This window comes from Zootoca vivipara, chromosome 2, assembly GCF_963506605.1.
Source record: "Zootoca vivipara chromosome 2, rZooViv1.1, whole genome shotgun sequence".
Classification (NCBI taxonomy): domain Eukaryota; kingdom Metazoa; phylum Chordata; class Lepidosauria; order Squamata; family Lacertidae; genus Zootoca; species Zootoca vivipara.
In genome coordinates, this window is record NC_083277.1 from 57,194,304 (window position 1) to 57,209,077 (window position 14,774).

The 14,774-nt window shown below is 44.8% G+C and overlaps 1 protein-coding gene across 1 annotated transcript in view; it reads right to left on the reverse strand.

The window, feature by feature from the left end:
* Positions 1–13,602, reverse strand: part of DDX41 (DEAD-box helicase 41) — an 18,493-nt gene extending 4,891 nt beyond the window's left edge. The window contains exons 1-11 of the mRNA XM_035105855.2: positions 13,512–13,602; positions 13,223–13,336; positions 12,397–12,556; positions 12,233–12,307; positions 11,902–11,962; positions 10,712–10,848; positions 9,929–10,001; positions 8,571–8,724; positions 8,278–8,414; positions 7,455–7,617; positions 6,201–6,332 (exon numbers count right to left, since the gene is read on the reverse strand). Coding sequence (XP_034961746.1) covers positions 6,201–6,332; positions 7,455–7,617; positions 8,278–8,414; positions 8,571–8,724; positions 9,929–10,001; positions 10,712–10,848; positions 11,902–11,962; positions 12,233–12,307; positions 12,397–12,556; positions 13,223–13,336; positions 13,512–13,535 — 1,230 coding nt within the window. The 5' untranslated portion in view covers positions 13,536–13,602. The remainder of the gene's footprint in view (positions 1–6,200; positions 6,333–7,454; positions 7,618–8,277; positions 8,415–8,570; positions 8,725–9,928; positions 10,002–10,711; positions 10,849–11,901; positions 11,963–12,232; positions 12,308–12,396; positions 12,557–13,222; positions 13,337–13,511) is intronic.
* Positions 13,603–14,774: the final 1,172 nt, after the last annotated feature.

Genomic DNA, 14,774 nt, shown 5'->3' on the forward strand with positions numbered 1-14,774 from the left:
GCCTTTGCCTTGGGCTTTCTATGGGCCTTTATTATAGGCTGTGGCCTTGCACTGTAGGGAGTTGCCCAGTTGCTCTTAAAGGAAGAAAGCTACTTGCACCTTGGATACACTTGCCCAATTAGAACTGAAGCCAAATTAAAATTTATACAGCCCCATAAAACATGTCCAAATTAGTCAAATTTAACTCTAAAAGGGATCATTCCTGTTAAATCAAGACATAAATACCTTCATTTATCTGGTGTTTCATGGATCTTGGGGCTTATTCTTGGTAAAATGATTTAAAACAATCTAAAATTGTGTAAGAAGGCTGGCACACTGCAGAGTGCCACGTGGGACAAGAAAATGTGGTCATACAATGCATGGCAATAATACAAAAAAAAACATTGGGACACTATACATTAAACATAAAAAAACAATTAAACACAAAATTGGTTCACCCCCCCCCCCTCCTCCTTGTGGAAATAACATACTGTCAGACATAGTTCAATGTTTCTGTCGAATATCACGCAACATAAGACCTAATAATTATATATCAGTTGTATGTCTTGAGGCCATCATGATCTTGAGACAATTCCGGCTGCTTTTAAATCCTAGGGCACAGAGTCTTGAGGTCAAGGAGAGAGAATGTCCTTGCAATTCACTTTCCCCCTTTGTCCCAAAGTCATTTGACACATTTCAGTATTCCTATATAACACATAATGCACAAAACCTTCAAATTATTAATTATACGCCATTTGTATATCTTGAGGCAATCAGGTGAACTTGAGATAATTCTTGCTGCTTTTGCATGTATCTCCAACAAGGGGGTTTTCTTGTCTGCCTTCGAGTCACTGGGAGGAAGTTAACAGTACTTCTATAACAGCACTTCTAAACCTTGCTGAAACGTTATAGCTTTCTAGGTCCTCCTTCTTAGGTTGTGATCAAAGAGATAAAATGTCAATTTGGTTTCCTGTAAAACATCCTTTTGAAAATAGGCCTGCAGGGGGTTGGGGCCTGAAGATATAATTAGTTAAAAAATAATAGTGATAAATAGTCAAGAAAGGGGAGAATATTCTAGAAATTTCTTCTTGGGGAGCTGCAAATAATATAAGATCATAGTTATTTAATTACTGCTGTTATTGTCTACTCAGTCAGTTTAATTTACTTCACCTAGTTTGGCTGTGGAGGAAACAAAGGACAAAAATTTTGTTAATTAGGACACAATCGATAAGTTATTAACATTTTCCTTATGTGGTTCTGAATTCTCTTTGAGGTTCATGTATCTTGTTTGAAAGGGATTATTATTATTATTATTTACAGGAAAGAATGACTTAGATGCTACATTTGTATGTACAGAAAGAAAAAGTAGAAATACCAAAAAAAAAAAGATACAAAAATAAAACAAAATAAAATTTAGATTACCACTCACACAACAATTTTTACCTGGTTATTGTTAGAATAATTTCATAGACATAATGGAAAAACTGATATAATAAATGGAAGCAGATTATTTATAAGCTAAAGAGAAGCGCCAAAGAGAAATGAAATTACTGTTTGTATCTCCTCACTCCTCACTTTTTTTTTTTTTTTTTTTTTGCTGTGGAAGAAAAGAATTGGCAAAACACTCAATCATTGCTACATTAGAAAAGGGAGGGTTATATTAACATAGGGTAATGCTTCGGGGTGAAATGCAAATGGGAGATAAGTATCCATCCTGAGTACCTGCTAGGAAAGAAATGGAGCCTTTTGTTTGCATAGTCTGTCAACTGGTAGACAGCAATTTTCTATGAATTTCCAAGTGTGGAGGGGCTTGTTTAGGTGGCGTCCCCCCCCCCATTGGGAGATAATTTTGCATTAAGGTTCTGAAAGAATTTCTCCACACCCTGAATCTCAGTATTCTGCTGGAAAGGGAAAATTATTTCATGTGAAAATCAGTCAGGAAATGTTCCTAAAATGTACAGAGTTTTGCATGTTGAACTGGAATTGGCAGCTTCTAAACAGTTGATGGTTCTCAATGGTTCTTTATCTATTTATTTTTACATAAGGAAATTTAAATTTAAGTTTCATGTGCAAAGCATAACCTTGAACCTCTTAATTAATTTATAAACTACTCAAGAGACAGACTTATAGTAGTACTCTGCTATTTATACCTGTGGAAAGAATCTGGCATGTTAAGATTTTGAAACTTGGCAACCACTTAACCTTGATGGACCAGTAACACACATGAGGTTGTTTTCCCTCAGTGGTTCAAAGCTTTACATTAAGAAATTTGAATAATATTTCATGAGCAGATTATAACCTTTTCGCCCCTTAGTTAAAACCTCATTTTTCTCCTCTATTTTCCTCTTCAAGCTGACATAGCCTCTGTGCATGTACAGAGTTCATGATTCGGCAGACTATTGTACCATTTTTTAAAGTGCTGCACCTCTTGACAAAATTACCATCTGAATAAAGGAAGGGAAGGGGAAAGAGTAGATTTTAAAATAGGGTTAGATTTTACACAGAAACTCACTTTTCAGTGCTTACAAACACATTTTCTCTCCCTCCTTTTTGCAAGTTTGGAAAGGGTTGGAAGGGATCTTGAGTAATCTAGTCCACCCCTTCTGAAATATGGGGATCTCAACACTATCACTGCCCTTAGGATACACATACATTTGAGTACAGACGCCTGACTGGGAAGGAAACACAGGCTATGCCCTATCACGGAAGCACATGTGTGTACTAAGGGAAAAATAAGGAAGGGGAAGATTAAAAGTACCAACGTTATATAGAAGCCTTTAGCAAACCTTAAGATTGGATAAACAGTTTAAGAGGGAATTTACTTCCTTACTAAAACCATTCTGTCCATTTGAATCAAGGTTAAAGTGACTCAGATAGACATTTGCTGGCTATGGATCCTCTACTTTTAATAACATTTCCCTAGAAGGAACACCATATTCCATAGTCACATGGTGAAACATTACATACAGAGCACATGGCTCCCTTGTGACACAGACCTTAAATATTGTGAGTTCACAAACAAACATTTTCAAGGTTACAATCTCCCTTTTCCCTTCCCGCTCCCCCTTTCTGTACAGAAAGGGGTAGGTATGCACATACACCCCACTTTTACTCTCTAGAGAAAGATTGGGAAATGTTCAAGACTTTCATATGTGCTTAAACTTTAACCCTTAATAGAGAAAGTGATAAAAACTTATATAATCACTCCACAAAAACAACAATTACACTCTTGTTCCAACTCTGAAAACCAATAATCTTTCCTTGCCAGAAAGCAGAGCTGGGCTGAATTTCAACCCATCACCACATCAGACACATTGCCTTTCACATAGCTCTAAAATGGGGGTTAGAAGGGACCCTGAGGTCATTTAGTCTAACCCTCTAAGATACAGGATTCACAAGATTTGAATGAAAATACCAACTTTATATAGAACCCTTTAGCAGATGAGTTTTTTTCCTTAAGAGGTGATATCAGGAGCCCAACACAATTGAAGTTAAAACTAGACTCAGATAGACAATTCCTGGCTAAGGAAGCTCTACTTTTGACAAACAATTCACCTTTATAGGAATAGCTGTTCAATTTTCCTTTAGTCAATATTCCTCTAGTCACTTGGAGGAAGACTCCCTTTTAGAGCCTCTCTCAATAACAAACATTTGCACACCTCATGAAGTGAACATTTTCAAGTTTCAAAATATTTTCAAAGCATTGAGCAAGCATTTTCAAACTTACTACTCTTATTTTCCTTCATCCTGCCCCCTCTTTTTACTTTTGGAGAGGAAAAAATGGCCTTCTACAGCCTCTTTAAAACAAACCTTTACACACTACCTCCACTCTTTTAAATATTTGCCATTGTTTTTGGGTTGATCAAGCCCTTACATAAGATTATTTAAGCAAGCTTGCCTTATTATTATATTATTTTAAACTATGCATGCTTTAAAAAAGGCAGTCTGTGGGTGTCATGGCCAAATTTTACACAAACCCCTAATTTCCTAAACCTGGATTATATCTCTCATTTACTTTAAGGGGAACAATGAACTATAGCAGACACAAGGATCAGACGCACATACACTTCACAGACAACACAGACAACATGTAACATGCAAACATATATAATTTTATACCATAACATACTTTGTAGGATTCCTCACAAAACTTTTCCCATTCAGAGTTCACCAGGGTTAATTTTAAAGCGGAGATTCACTGTATGTTAAAGGAACCTCCTGGTAGCCATTTCCCCTCATCTGGGTGGTCCATAGTAAAGCGGACCCAGTGTTTTTTTCTTACAAAGTTTTTGCAATTGGTTCCCTTCAAGCTTGTCCGCCCCGGGGATTTCGTGCCAATTTAAGAGAACGAATTGGAGTGGACTTTCATCCTCAAAGTCCTTACCGGAGCCAAGCCTCAGTTGTGCTTTGCCTCGGTTGGGAGTCTGGGAAAGGAATTCCTTAGAGTGGGTTGCACCCATTTTACTTAAGCCTTTTTATACTGCAGTTCTGGGTCCCCGACCCTGTTCCGGGACACTCTTAACTTCCCGAGTCTATGACTCACCCCCACGTCCTAGTGGTGTTCCTGCCTGCCGTTCGCGTGCACTAACTACTAGGCGGCCTGGTGCAGCTAAAACCCTATTGGAACCCTCCCACTGGTCATCAATTGCCTGAGGGTTCCACAGCAACTTCCCTGCCTCTTACACACTAGACTCATATCCTACTGAACGCTTGCCTACGCAATGTCAGGTCGGAACTGAGGAATACAGAGATACAGAGTAGTAGGAAAGGAACGGGCGCACTTGCAATCTCTGGTCATGGGTCATACCTAACAAAGGTCGCCATGGCAGGGGGGCGTCTTCACCCGAAGATTAAGAGCAGAGGAATAGGAAACAGAGCTGGGATAGCCAGATTCCCAGATTGGTAGAAAAGCGACAGTTTGCTCAGACTTCTGCTCAGTTTGGCAGAAGGGAGCTGGGACAGTCTTTCTGAGCTCTGCGTTTAACGTAAAGACTGTTGCCCTGGACCTCAGTTCTACCTTGTAACTGTGCCTGGCAGCCTTGCTGCAACTAAGGTCCAAAGAGGAGAGTAGAAAAGGATAGTCCAAGTGGAGAAATAGATTTTTAGTTGCTGTGGTTCTTAGCTCACCCAAGGTGTCCCCTTTTAATACTCACGACCGATCCTTTCAGTCGAATCCCGTTGTCTCCAGCTTCCAACTGGTTCCTGAAAAAAAAACAGCCTTGTCCCTTTAAACGTTGCTTCGTCCTGGGGGTCCCGCTTGGACTCTCAATTACTACCAAGTGCCTCGGGTCCTGAGGTTGGTTTACCCCCCTGCAAAAGAGGCAAGGGCGCGCTGGGCTCCCCTTCCTCAGTGAACCCGGAGCTCAAGGCAAAACTGGGTCCCCGAAGTGGTCGCCAAATTGTTGTAAAATTTAAGCTGGTTCCTATGAACCCAGAGAAATGGATCTTGACCCAGGGAGAGCTCAAGGATCCAGGCAAGCAGACGAATTAAGCGTCTCCTGCCCACCAAATAACAGAGACCAAACCAGGACGTACGAAGCAAGGCACTTTTATTTTTGCTGTTGCAACAGGGTCCTTCCTCTCACACAGGAGAACAAGGAAGGAACCCCAAACAAAGATGTCTTGCCCTTAAAAAGAAATTTGAAATTGGTTTCAGCCCACCCCCCAGAAGCATCATCCATATGTCACAGAAGGGGTGTAGCCCAAGACCCCCCTCCCTAGATTCATCATAGGTACATCATGAAAGGGGAGGTCTGGTGGCAGTAATCTGAGCAGTCTGGACCCTGCCCCCTGCCCCCCAAAACCTAATCAACAAAATTGAGAGATATTTACATTTCCCTGTTTCCCAGCCAAGTTAATCACACCCTTTTGTCTGGCAGTCAGGTATCAGGATGCCAGGGATTATCACTTTAATTCCTGAGACAATGAGAAGGTTCCCCCCACCCCACTTCTTCCTTGCAGAGGAACACCTGGTCAGAGAGAGAGTCAAAATGGTGTCAGAAAGGCCTGTCTTCCTGTGCTGCTTCAGACATGTGCCTGTACATTCATGTACATGTTTTATGAACAATTATTATATATATATAGATATGACCTCAAAATTCTTATAACAGTAAGAATGTTAAACACTTCTCTCAAAATTGCTGTAGCAAAATAATCACTTGTACTCCCTTTACGGTGGGACAGAAAGAGTGACGCGAAAGGCTCTCTGAGCCGCAATGCACCTGAATAACATCCAAGCTGGCAGCTCCTGCACGTCCCACGTTGATAGTGATGGGCTTCACAAGGGCACTCTTGGCAAAGTTCTGGATCTTCTTGGGCATGGTGGCGCTGAAGAGAAGGGTCTGTCGCTGGCCCTAAGGCAGGAAAAAGTCATGATAGGGAAATGGGCAACTAGAGACATCCCTTTTAATATGCTATACTTCCCAGAATCCCACTTCCAAGCAGTCCCTGGGATCACTAAAAAATGGGTCAATGAAATTGTATGCATAAGGTAAGATGGTGGGCCTATCTTATTCACATATGTGATTCTCAAAATGGTCCTCGCTTTGTACTGGGCAAAAAAATTAGCTAAGAATCTCAGCTTTCATTTCTAAAAGGCAAGTTACTAGCCCTTATGGGCTGCAGAGGCAGACATGAAAGGTAAAAGCAATGGTTGGCAAAGTCTCAGAAGCTAGAGGGCAAGGGTAGGAGGGGAAGAATAGGACAAGAGAATTTCTAGTGGTCAAAAGAGGGGCTTTAGTGTCTTGCATAGCTTCTTGCCCTTTCCCATAATCAGTAGAAGTATAATAAATTATGTAAAAATAATATATGCAAACTCTGCTCCATTTATGTTATGTATAGTAATCACAGGATCCAGTTTTCTTTGTCATAGGTGTGTGCCACTTTGCAGCAGAGATACACAATCCTGAATATAACCAGTCCAACCAACTGCACTCCAACAAGTAACATGCTGAATTTGGATGAGAAAAGAGGGATATGCCACTCTCAGCTCAGCGGGTAATTTCTACAAAGGAGAAACTTGCCAGGTCTCAAGCCTGACTAGAAACCACACCATCTAACCTCAAAGCCTTCCACCCTACCCTCAATTCCAGGTACAAGGCCAAATTGTGGCTAATTTGCAGCAAGGAAGGGGCAAAGGCATGCTCTTCTTTGTTATTCTTTCCAAGCTCCAGGGTAGAGTACTGGCTCTGAAAACAAGTTCAAAGGCATAACCCAAACAACCCCTCAGCTCAGTCAAGTCCTGTCCCCAGCACCAGTCTGCATGTTTTCATCTTGACAGGGAGAACACCGCTGTTGCCAGAAGCAGCAGTGCCCAAAGCAAGGAGGAAAGTTCAAGTAAACTAGTGGAGTGCTAGCCGAGAGCACACCAGCCATGCCTCTAGCACCAGAAAGCACATGGGTCCAGGAGGAGGGTAATGCGCAACTGCCAAATTCAATGAGATAAAGGCAGAAGCACAGTCTGTCTCGCCTGGTACCTTGAAGTAGGAAAAGATAGTGCGGATGTCTCCCTCAAAGCCCATGTCAATCATCCTGTCTGCTTCATCCAGTGCCAAGTAGCGGCAGACGTCCAGGCTAACCATCTTCTTCTGCAAGAGATCCATCAGCCGGCCTGGAGTTGCCACCATCATGTGCACACCGCTGTGGGAAGAGGAGGAGTCAGAGCTGCAGAAGGCCCTCTTCTGGTAGCACCCGCAAGAACAAGGAGTTCAGGAGTGGGAGTATGGCTATTCCCCTTTGAAGGACCAATGTCCCATTGCCTCCACACTTTTGAACCCTTCCCTCTGCAAGTCCAGCACTTCAAAACGCCTTAAGAACTGGTTAGACTGAGCAGGGCCTGTATGTTGGACTCACTGCTTTGCCAGGAGAAACAGGAAGGCAGTAAAGCAGAGCAAGTCAGATATGTGTGTTTGTTGTGCATTCAGAGTCAGTTCGGTTGTCAGAGCAATTTTGTTTTTTAAAAGGGATTTATTTATTTTTAGTGTTAGTGACTAAAATAAAGCTGGAACAACAAAGTCCTGAAATAAGCAGCAGCGAATACCAAATGGATTGGAATAAACCAGCCTTCCTCAACCTTTTGGCCTCCAGATGTTTTGGACTACAACTCCCATCACCCCCAGCTAATGGTCAGGGATGCTGGAAGTTGTGGTCCAGAACATCTATAGGATACCAGGCTGGAGAAGGCTGGGATAAAATATAGGTGACTGACAAGAGCGGGGAGGCCCTGCTTTTTTTTTTTTAAGACACATGCATTAGCTGCAATTTTAGTGCTCCTTTATTTGCCCCCAATGTTGGCCTTACTGTTTGATGGTCTCCATTTGCTCCTTGACAGACATGCCTCCAATGCAAAGGGCACAGCGCAGGGCAGGCATCCCATCCTCATGCAGCAGGCGGCAGTAGTACTCAAGGATACCATGCGTTTGGCGAGCCAATTCCCTCTGCAGAAACAAAAAGTCCTATTAGCCAGCAGCTAGCAGTCCCCAGGTGCTTCCTATTTGCACCCCCCCTCTCTCTTTTACACACTTCTGCTCCCCTCTGCCCCCAATATCCAAGCATGTGAGCAAGGCCAGTTAAGTGGATGGCAGGAGACTTACTGAGGGGCAGATGATAAGCCCGTACGGCCCTTCTCTCTTGGAAAACGGCAGCCTCTTCTCCTGCTCCAGGCAGAACATGATAACAGGGAGAGTGAACACAAGTGTCTTGCCGGAGCCGGTGAACGCAATGCCAATCATGTCTCTGCCGGAAAGGCTATGGGGGCAGAAAGGAGCAAGTTAATGGGAGCTGTTTAGGCTGGAAGGAGTTGGGGCTACAGTAGGAAGGATATGGGATGGGTGTGGAGGACACTCTCCATCACTGCAGGTTACAAACTGCTGCTTTTTAGGTGCCTCAATAGTGCATCCATCCAGAAGGGAACTCAGTGGCTATGAACTATGACAACATGCAAAGATGTACAGCCTTTGTTTGAGAGAAAGCATATTTCTAGCCTTCATGGTAAGAAAGAAAAGGCTGGAAATGTATGAACAACTATGGTCCTCGGTACCAGCTTTTACTCAGGACGTACATTCCTCAATATCAGTAGATTGTCTGTTAGGGCAAATGGGGCTGGCAGGCTGCTGACAAGTGTGCACCAGAGCAGAGGGGCTGGAGTCTGACTTCGGAGAGGAGAGCAGTGGTTTGTGGGGACTTGTACCAGCCAGAAGGCAAGAATCAGAAACAGGGAAAGCTTCAGAGATGGAGGGTGGAGCACAAGGTGGGTCTGGAGATGAGGAGGAGGAGGCAGGTTAGGCAAGTGAGGGACCAGGTGCTTCCCCACCCTCCCCTGCACCACTGTCTCCCAGAACCAGGAGGGGATTGAAGAGGGATGAGCAGGGGAAAAATCCACCCAAGCACAGTCTCAGGCTGTGTGTATGCAACCTCTGTCGGGGGAAGGTGCATAAACTGCTAGAGGGTGAGTGGCCCCCCCACTGCTGCAACTGCATGGACCAGGGAATAGTTGCCTAGCTATTAGACTGGTGTGTGTAGATATGCAGAGCTGTAGAAGCGACTGTGCTATCTTTACAATAAAGAGTTAACTATCTGCTGTGTGGATTCCTTGGCTGGGCAGTGCCTTTGACAGTCTCAGTGTTGACCTTATATATCTGAGAAGGGAGGCTGGGGGCAGAACTAGAAATGTGTTGGCTCTGGCGACACCCACTGTTCACTTCTTCCTTCCGCCCTGCCAGTCCCAATGGGTACCAGTCACTACTGCTCAGTATGTAGTGAATTCCCATAAAACTGAAAATATGCACCCAAAATACTGTGCAAATCTAGATTCACAGAGTTGGTAAGGACCTTGAAGGTCAGCCGATCCAACCGCTGCACCATGAAAGATCTCTACACTGCAGGACCCAACAAGAGAACCCCTGACAGATGCAAATCGAGCTTCTGCTTAAACACCTCCAGCAGCACTCACATGGTGGGAATACCCTGTATCTGGATGGGGGTTGGTTGCTGGATCCCCTTCTTCTTCAGACCTCGCAGGATTCCTGTAGAAAGAATTGGACACATGTTAAGCTAAAGAAACATAGAATTGTAGAGTCGGAAGGGACCCTGAGGATCATCTCGTCTAACCACCTGCAATGCAGGAATATGCAGCCATCCCATACAGGGAGAGAACCTGCAGCCTTGGCATAATCAGCAGCACATTCTAACCAAATGAGCTATCCAGGATGACAAGAGAACAGAAATATCTCCTATCATACCTGTAGAACAAGAATGTGAACACCTAGGGCAGTTACTGGTGCTTATTTTTTATTACCTATGTATCTCAGAACAACATACATTCACACAGTAGATCCCTCTTGCTAAATGCAAGTATATGCATGCCTTTGTCATTAATTTTTGAAATGATGCAAGCGTATTTTGGATTCTGCTTTGTGCATCCAAGCATAAAAGGTAGCATGAGAAGCGGCCCATAGAGTAGGGATGGGGAACCTGTGGTACTGCAGAAGTCTAAAACTCCCACCATCCCTCACTACAGACCAAGATAAGTGTTGCTGGTGGGAAACATCTAAAGGGTAACAGGCTCCCCATCCTTGCCTTAGAATATCTTAGCTGGGTAAAGAGAGCAGTGGGACAGCTCAGAGCCCTGATCTCTAGGTTCAAAGGACGGTCAATCCTTTTAACTCCTCCGTGTGAAACAATGCTCCTCAGAAACAGTTTCTTTGTTTTTTCAATCACCACCGTAGTCACTTACCTGGTGGGAACTTCATCTCTTTGAAGCTTTTGATAGGTGGTGGAATGCCTTCCCCCTCCACGAGGATATGATACTTCTTACGCACACGGTCATGTCGGGCCTCCGACATAGTGAGGATGTACCGAGGAGCCTTCCAGCTGGCAAAAGAACACACTGAAATTTCAGCAGGGAACAAGAATACAAGGCGCAAGGCACTCATACTGAAATGGAACAATAAATAAAATACAGCCAGAGATAGCTATGTCTGTGCTGAACCCTCAACAGGACTCTCCAAAAAGTAATTGTGATTCTGACAACAGTACTGAGACTGCATGGGCTTTTCACAAAGGAGGAAATTAGTAAGTCCATTAGCACAGCTCAGGTCCAGAGTGAATCCGCCTTCCTGCTTGGCAGTTACAAAATAAAGTATGAGAAATGGTACCCAGAGAAGCAGTGGCATTATTTGTTGATTTTTACATTGACAAAAGCGTCCCACTTTACTCGAGGCTGGACATTGTTTGAATACTTATCCATGTCAATGTAATAGTGATTTCAAAATATAGATCAGCTGCTCAAGCAATATGAAAGACTCACAGCCTTTTAAAAGTAATGATTCTTGTACCTTGTAACTTTCTAATATAATTGCAGGTGCTAAAGCCCCTTTCCCTTTAGAAAATCTTAGCCACTTCACATTCCACTTTTAATGAGAAGGACTGTACACAGTGCAAATTCATATCTTTTGGGAACACACACACACACACACACACACACACACACACACAGTGAGTGTGTGAATGGCGTAACAGCCCAGAGGTACTCCCAGTTTAACAAAGTTAAGAAAATTGTACACAAACACCAATATCTGCAATGTAGATAGTCCAACAACATATGGAGGGCAGCACATTAGACTACAATTGCCATCTGTCTCAGCCACCATGGCCAGTGGTCAAGGATGGTAGGCGTTGTTTTCCAACAACATCTGGAGGACATTAATGTTGTACACTCCCCTTAAGTCTTTCAATAAAGGGTGGTATATAAATCAATTTTTATTTTTTAAAAAACCCTTGGTAGTGCTTCCCAGCAAACAAGTGACTCCACATCTTGATACCTTTTCTTGAGGATCCTAGCAAGATCACATGTTTCCAGAAGGGTCTAATATTACCTACACAGCATCATTTAAATTGTACGAATGAATGGCCTGCAAAACCTACCTGGTTTTAATGGGATCATCATATGTAATGCCCTTTGCCATTTCCTTCACAGACATCAGAGCTGCATGAGAGAAAGAAAACAATGAGTGAGTCCAAAGTCAAGGACCAGGTGGTCTCATCATCAGAGCAAAATGGAGCGCAACGCAAAGGATCTATAGGGGATTTCTCTGTCACACTGGCTTTATTTATGATTACAGCAACTGATGGGAGGCAATGGCATTAACTGTTGATTCCCAGGTGAAACACTTTAGTCTTCCTCCACATCACCATCACTTCTGTCCAGTATCAATGAACTGTAAAGATCACTGGGAAAATATTCCCTGGCACTCACCTCGTCCTTCTGCCACACTCTCCAGGATCTTCTCTTCCTCCTTCAGTTGCTTCTCTTTAGCCGACTCTTTACGTGCTGGGGAAAAAACCAAAGTTGTCAGTTATATCCCTTTAGTCTAGCATCCCCTCCCTAACTACAGATTCATCAGAAAATGCCAACTCTACCTTCTGCTTTCTCTTTGAGGTGCTGGTGCTGGTCAAGGAGGCTGACGTTGGACTGTGGACCCAGAGGAATGTCATCTTCATCTCCATGATAGTCACTGCCACTGTCCCTTTGATCCTCCTCCAACGCCCCCTTGCGGCGCATCTGCAGCAACTTCTGCAGCTGAATATATAGAAAAGAGGTAGAGTTAGGAAATTAGAATGACCCACTGGATCCAAGGCCTTAGCTGCAAGCCCTCAAACAGATATAATCCTCTTAGATCCCCTTCAGAACTCTCAAGACTTACAATCCTCAGTAAATAAAAAATAAAAAATTGGACCACACCACCCCAACTTTCTCCATGTATCTAGACACCTCCCACTCATAACCCATTTCCATGCTAATTTTGAAATCCCTGACTTGTCCTTTCATCTTTCTTTTTAATGGAATGTGGATTTTAAGACTACTGGGTAGAGGCCAAATAAATAAGTAAAAGTATCAACAGTAGGATTCCAGCCTTTGCATAGCAAAGATGGTTCCGATCCGTGGCATCCCTCCTTTCTTTCTGGAAACCAGCTAAGAAACCAGGCCGAAGATCGGGGTCAGCCAAAATAGAAAACGGGACACAGGGGGGAGCTGCTCAGCCTGCGATCCTTAAAAGTTGCAGGAACAAACTCAAGTGAGACTTTCTTCTCCAGTAAACCGTGCGCATGGCCTGCCTGCAGGCCGGGTGGGCAGAGGAGCGCAGCGGGCGGCCAATGGGTAATGGGGGTGGACCGTGAAGGGTAACACCAGAAGCCCCTTCCTCGCTCTCTCTATTCCTCCTCCCCCAACCCCGTCCCTCTTTACCATCTGCTGCTTGCGCTGCTTGACGGGCACGTAGGGCACATAGTCGTCGTCTTCGGCATCCTCCTCTCCTCCGCTGGACTGGCCCGACGCCTCCGACTCCGCTTCGCGCTGCCTCTGCGGGAATCAAGAGATCCGACTCAGAAGAACAGAAGCTCCCGTCCCACCGCGGGGGAGGGGTGTTGGGATGGCGTAGGGGGGATTCCCCGCCTTTGTTGTCTCGGGGGTGGGGAACGGGGTCGGGAGGGGGGGAGGCACCTGCCGCAAGTCCAGCTTATTTTTTTTTCATTACCTTTCTGCCGCTTCCGGCCTCCATGTTCTCAGCGCAGTCCTCTCACGCCGACTCTTCCTGCACGACAACACGCGCAGAGCCAATGGGAACCGGCGCTAGGGACACGTGCGCACAAGGGCATTCGTCGCTAAGCAACCGCGCCCCCACGCGGCCTTGGGAAGGACATGCGCAAGACGGGAGGCGCCGAGGGACAAACTAGGCAGGGGAAAGCGCGGAAGACGCCCGCACATCGCAGGGCGGTGCGACGACAGGGTCCCTGATGAAACAAAACTGACTCTGGCTTCCCTGCTTGGTCGTTTGTTCGGTGGGAGAAAAGAGCGTGGAGTTCCTCTGCGTTCCCAAAGCCCACCGCGCCACAAGCTTCGTCCGGGGCAGCGGGGAGGCTTCCTTCGGAAGAGGCGTGCAGAGCATCGCTAGGGATGCTCACGAGCTTTACGTGCTCCGTACATAACGGGAGGAGGAGGAGGAGGAGGAAGGCGCTGCTGATGCTGATGCTCCTCCTCATTTCGTTTCCGTTTCCTATGGAAGCTGAGCGAGAAGTCGCCCGCCTTTCCTGGAACTGGCCGGGAGTGAGCGGAGGAGCGTGTTTGGAGATTGCGATGGGAGGGACCGCCCAGGGTCGAAGCAGCTGGGAAGGGGGTCGAAGGAGGGGTTGACTTGGGTGGGAGTCGCCTTACGAGATCATTTAATTCTCATCGCATTCATTTCGGATTTCGGGTTACAGGGATCTCCCCCCGCCCCCCCCATACAATCGCCCCTCAAATAAATGGTTTATTCTGGGTGATTATCGGTGAAATTCCTGCTAAAAGGACTTGGACTTTTACCCTATCCCACATGTTCCGCAGTGCTGTTAGTACACAAAGACCGCGACAGCGTTTTAGGGGAGCCATTGTTGGGGATTGCTAGATTGTAGTTTTTAACACGCAGCAACGCGTCTTTCCTGTAATTGTCATTTGCTCTTGAGCGTGTGCAGAGTGCCTTCTCTTTCCATTGAGTATGTATTTATCACTGTTACTGTGGAGGTGTTTGCGCCACTGACTTAGTACCACTTCCTTATCTCCATGGTGTTTATGTCACATATTTTTACCATTGATTTTTGTAAGCTACTCTGGTGTCCCTTTAGACTAAACAGCAGCATAAAAATGCTTTACTGGTAATTTTAAAAAATGGCATTCCAGTGCCAGTATCACATCTCCTGATGGTGATTTTTTCAAGCACAGATGGAACCATTAGTTGTGCAGTAACAGTGCAAAATGGAATGGA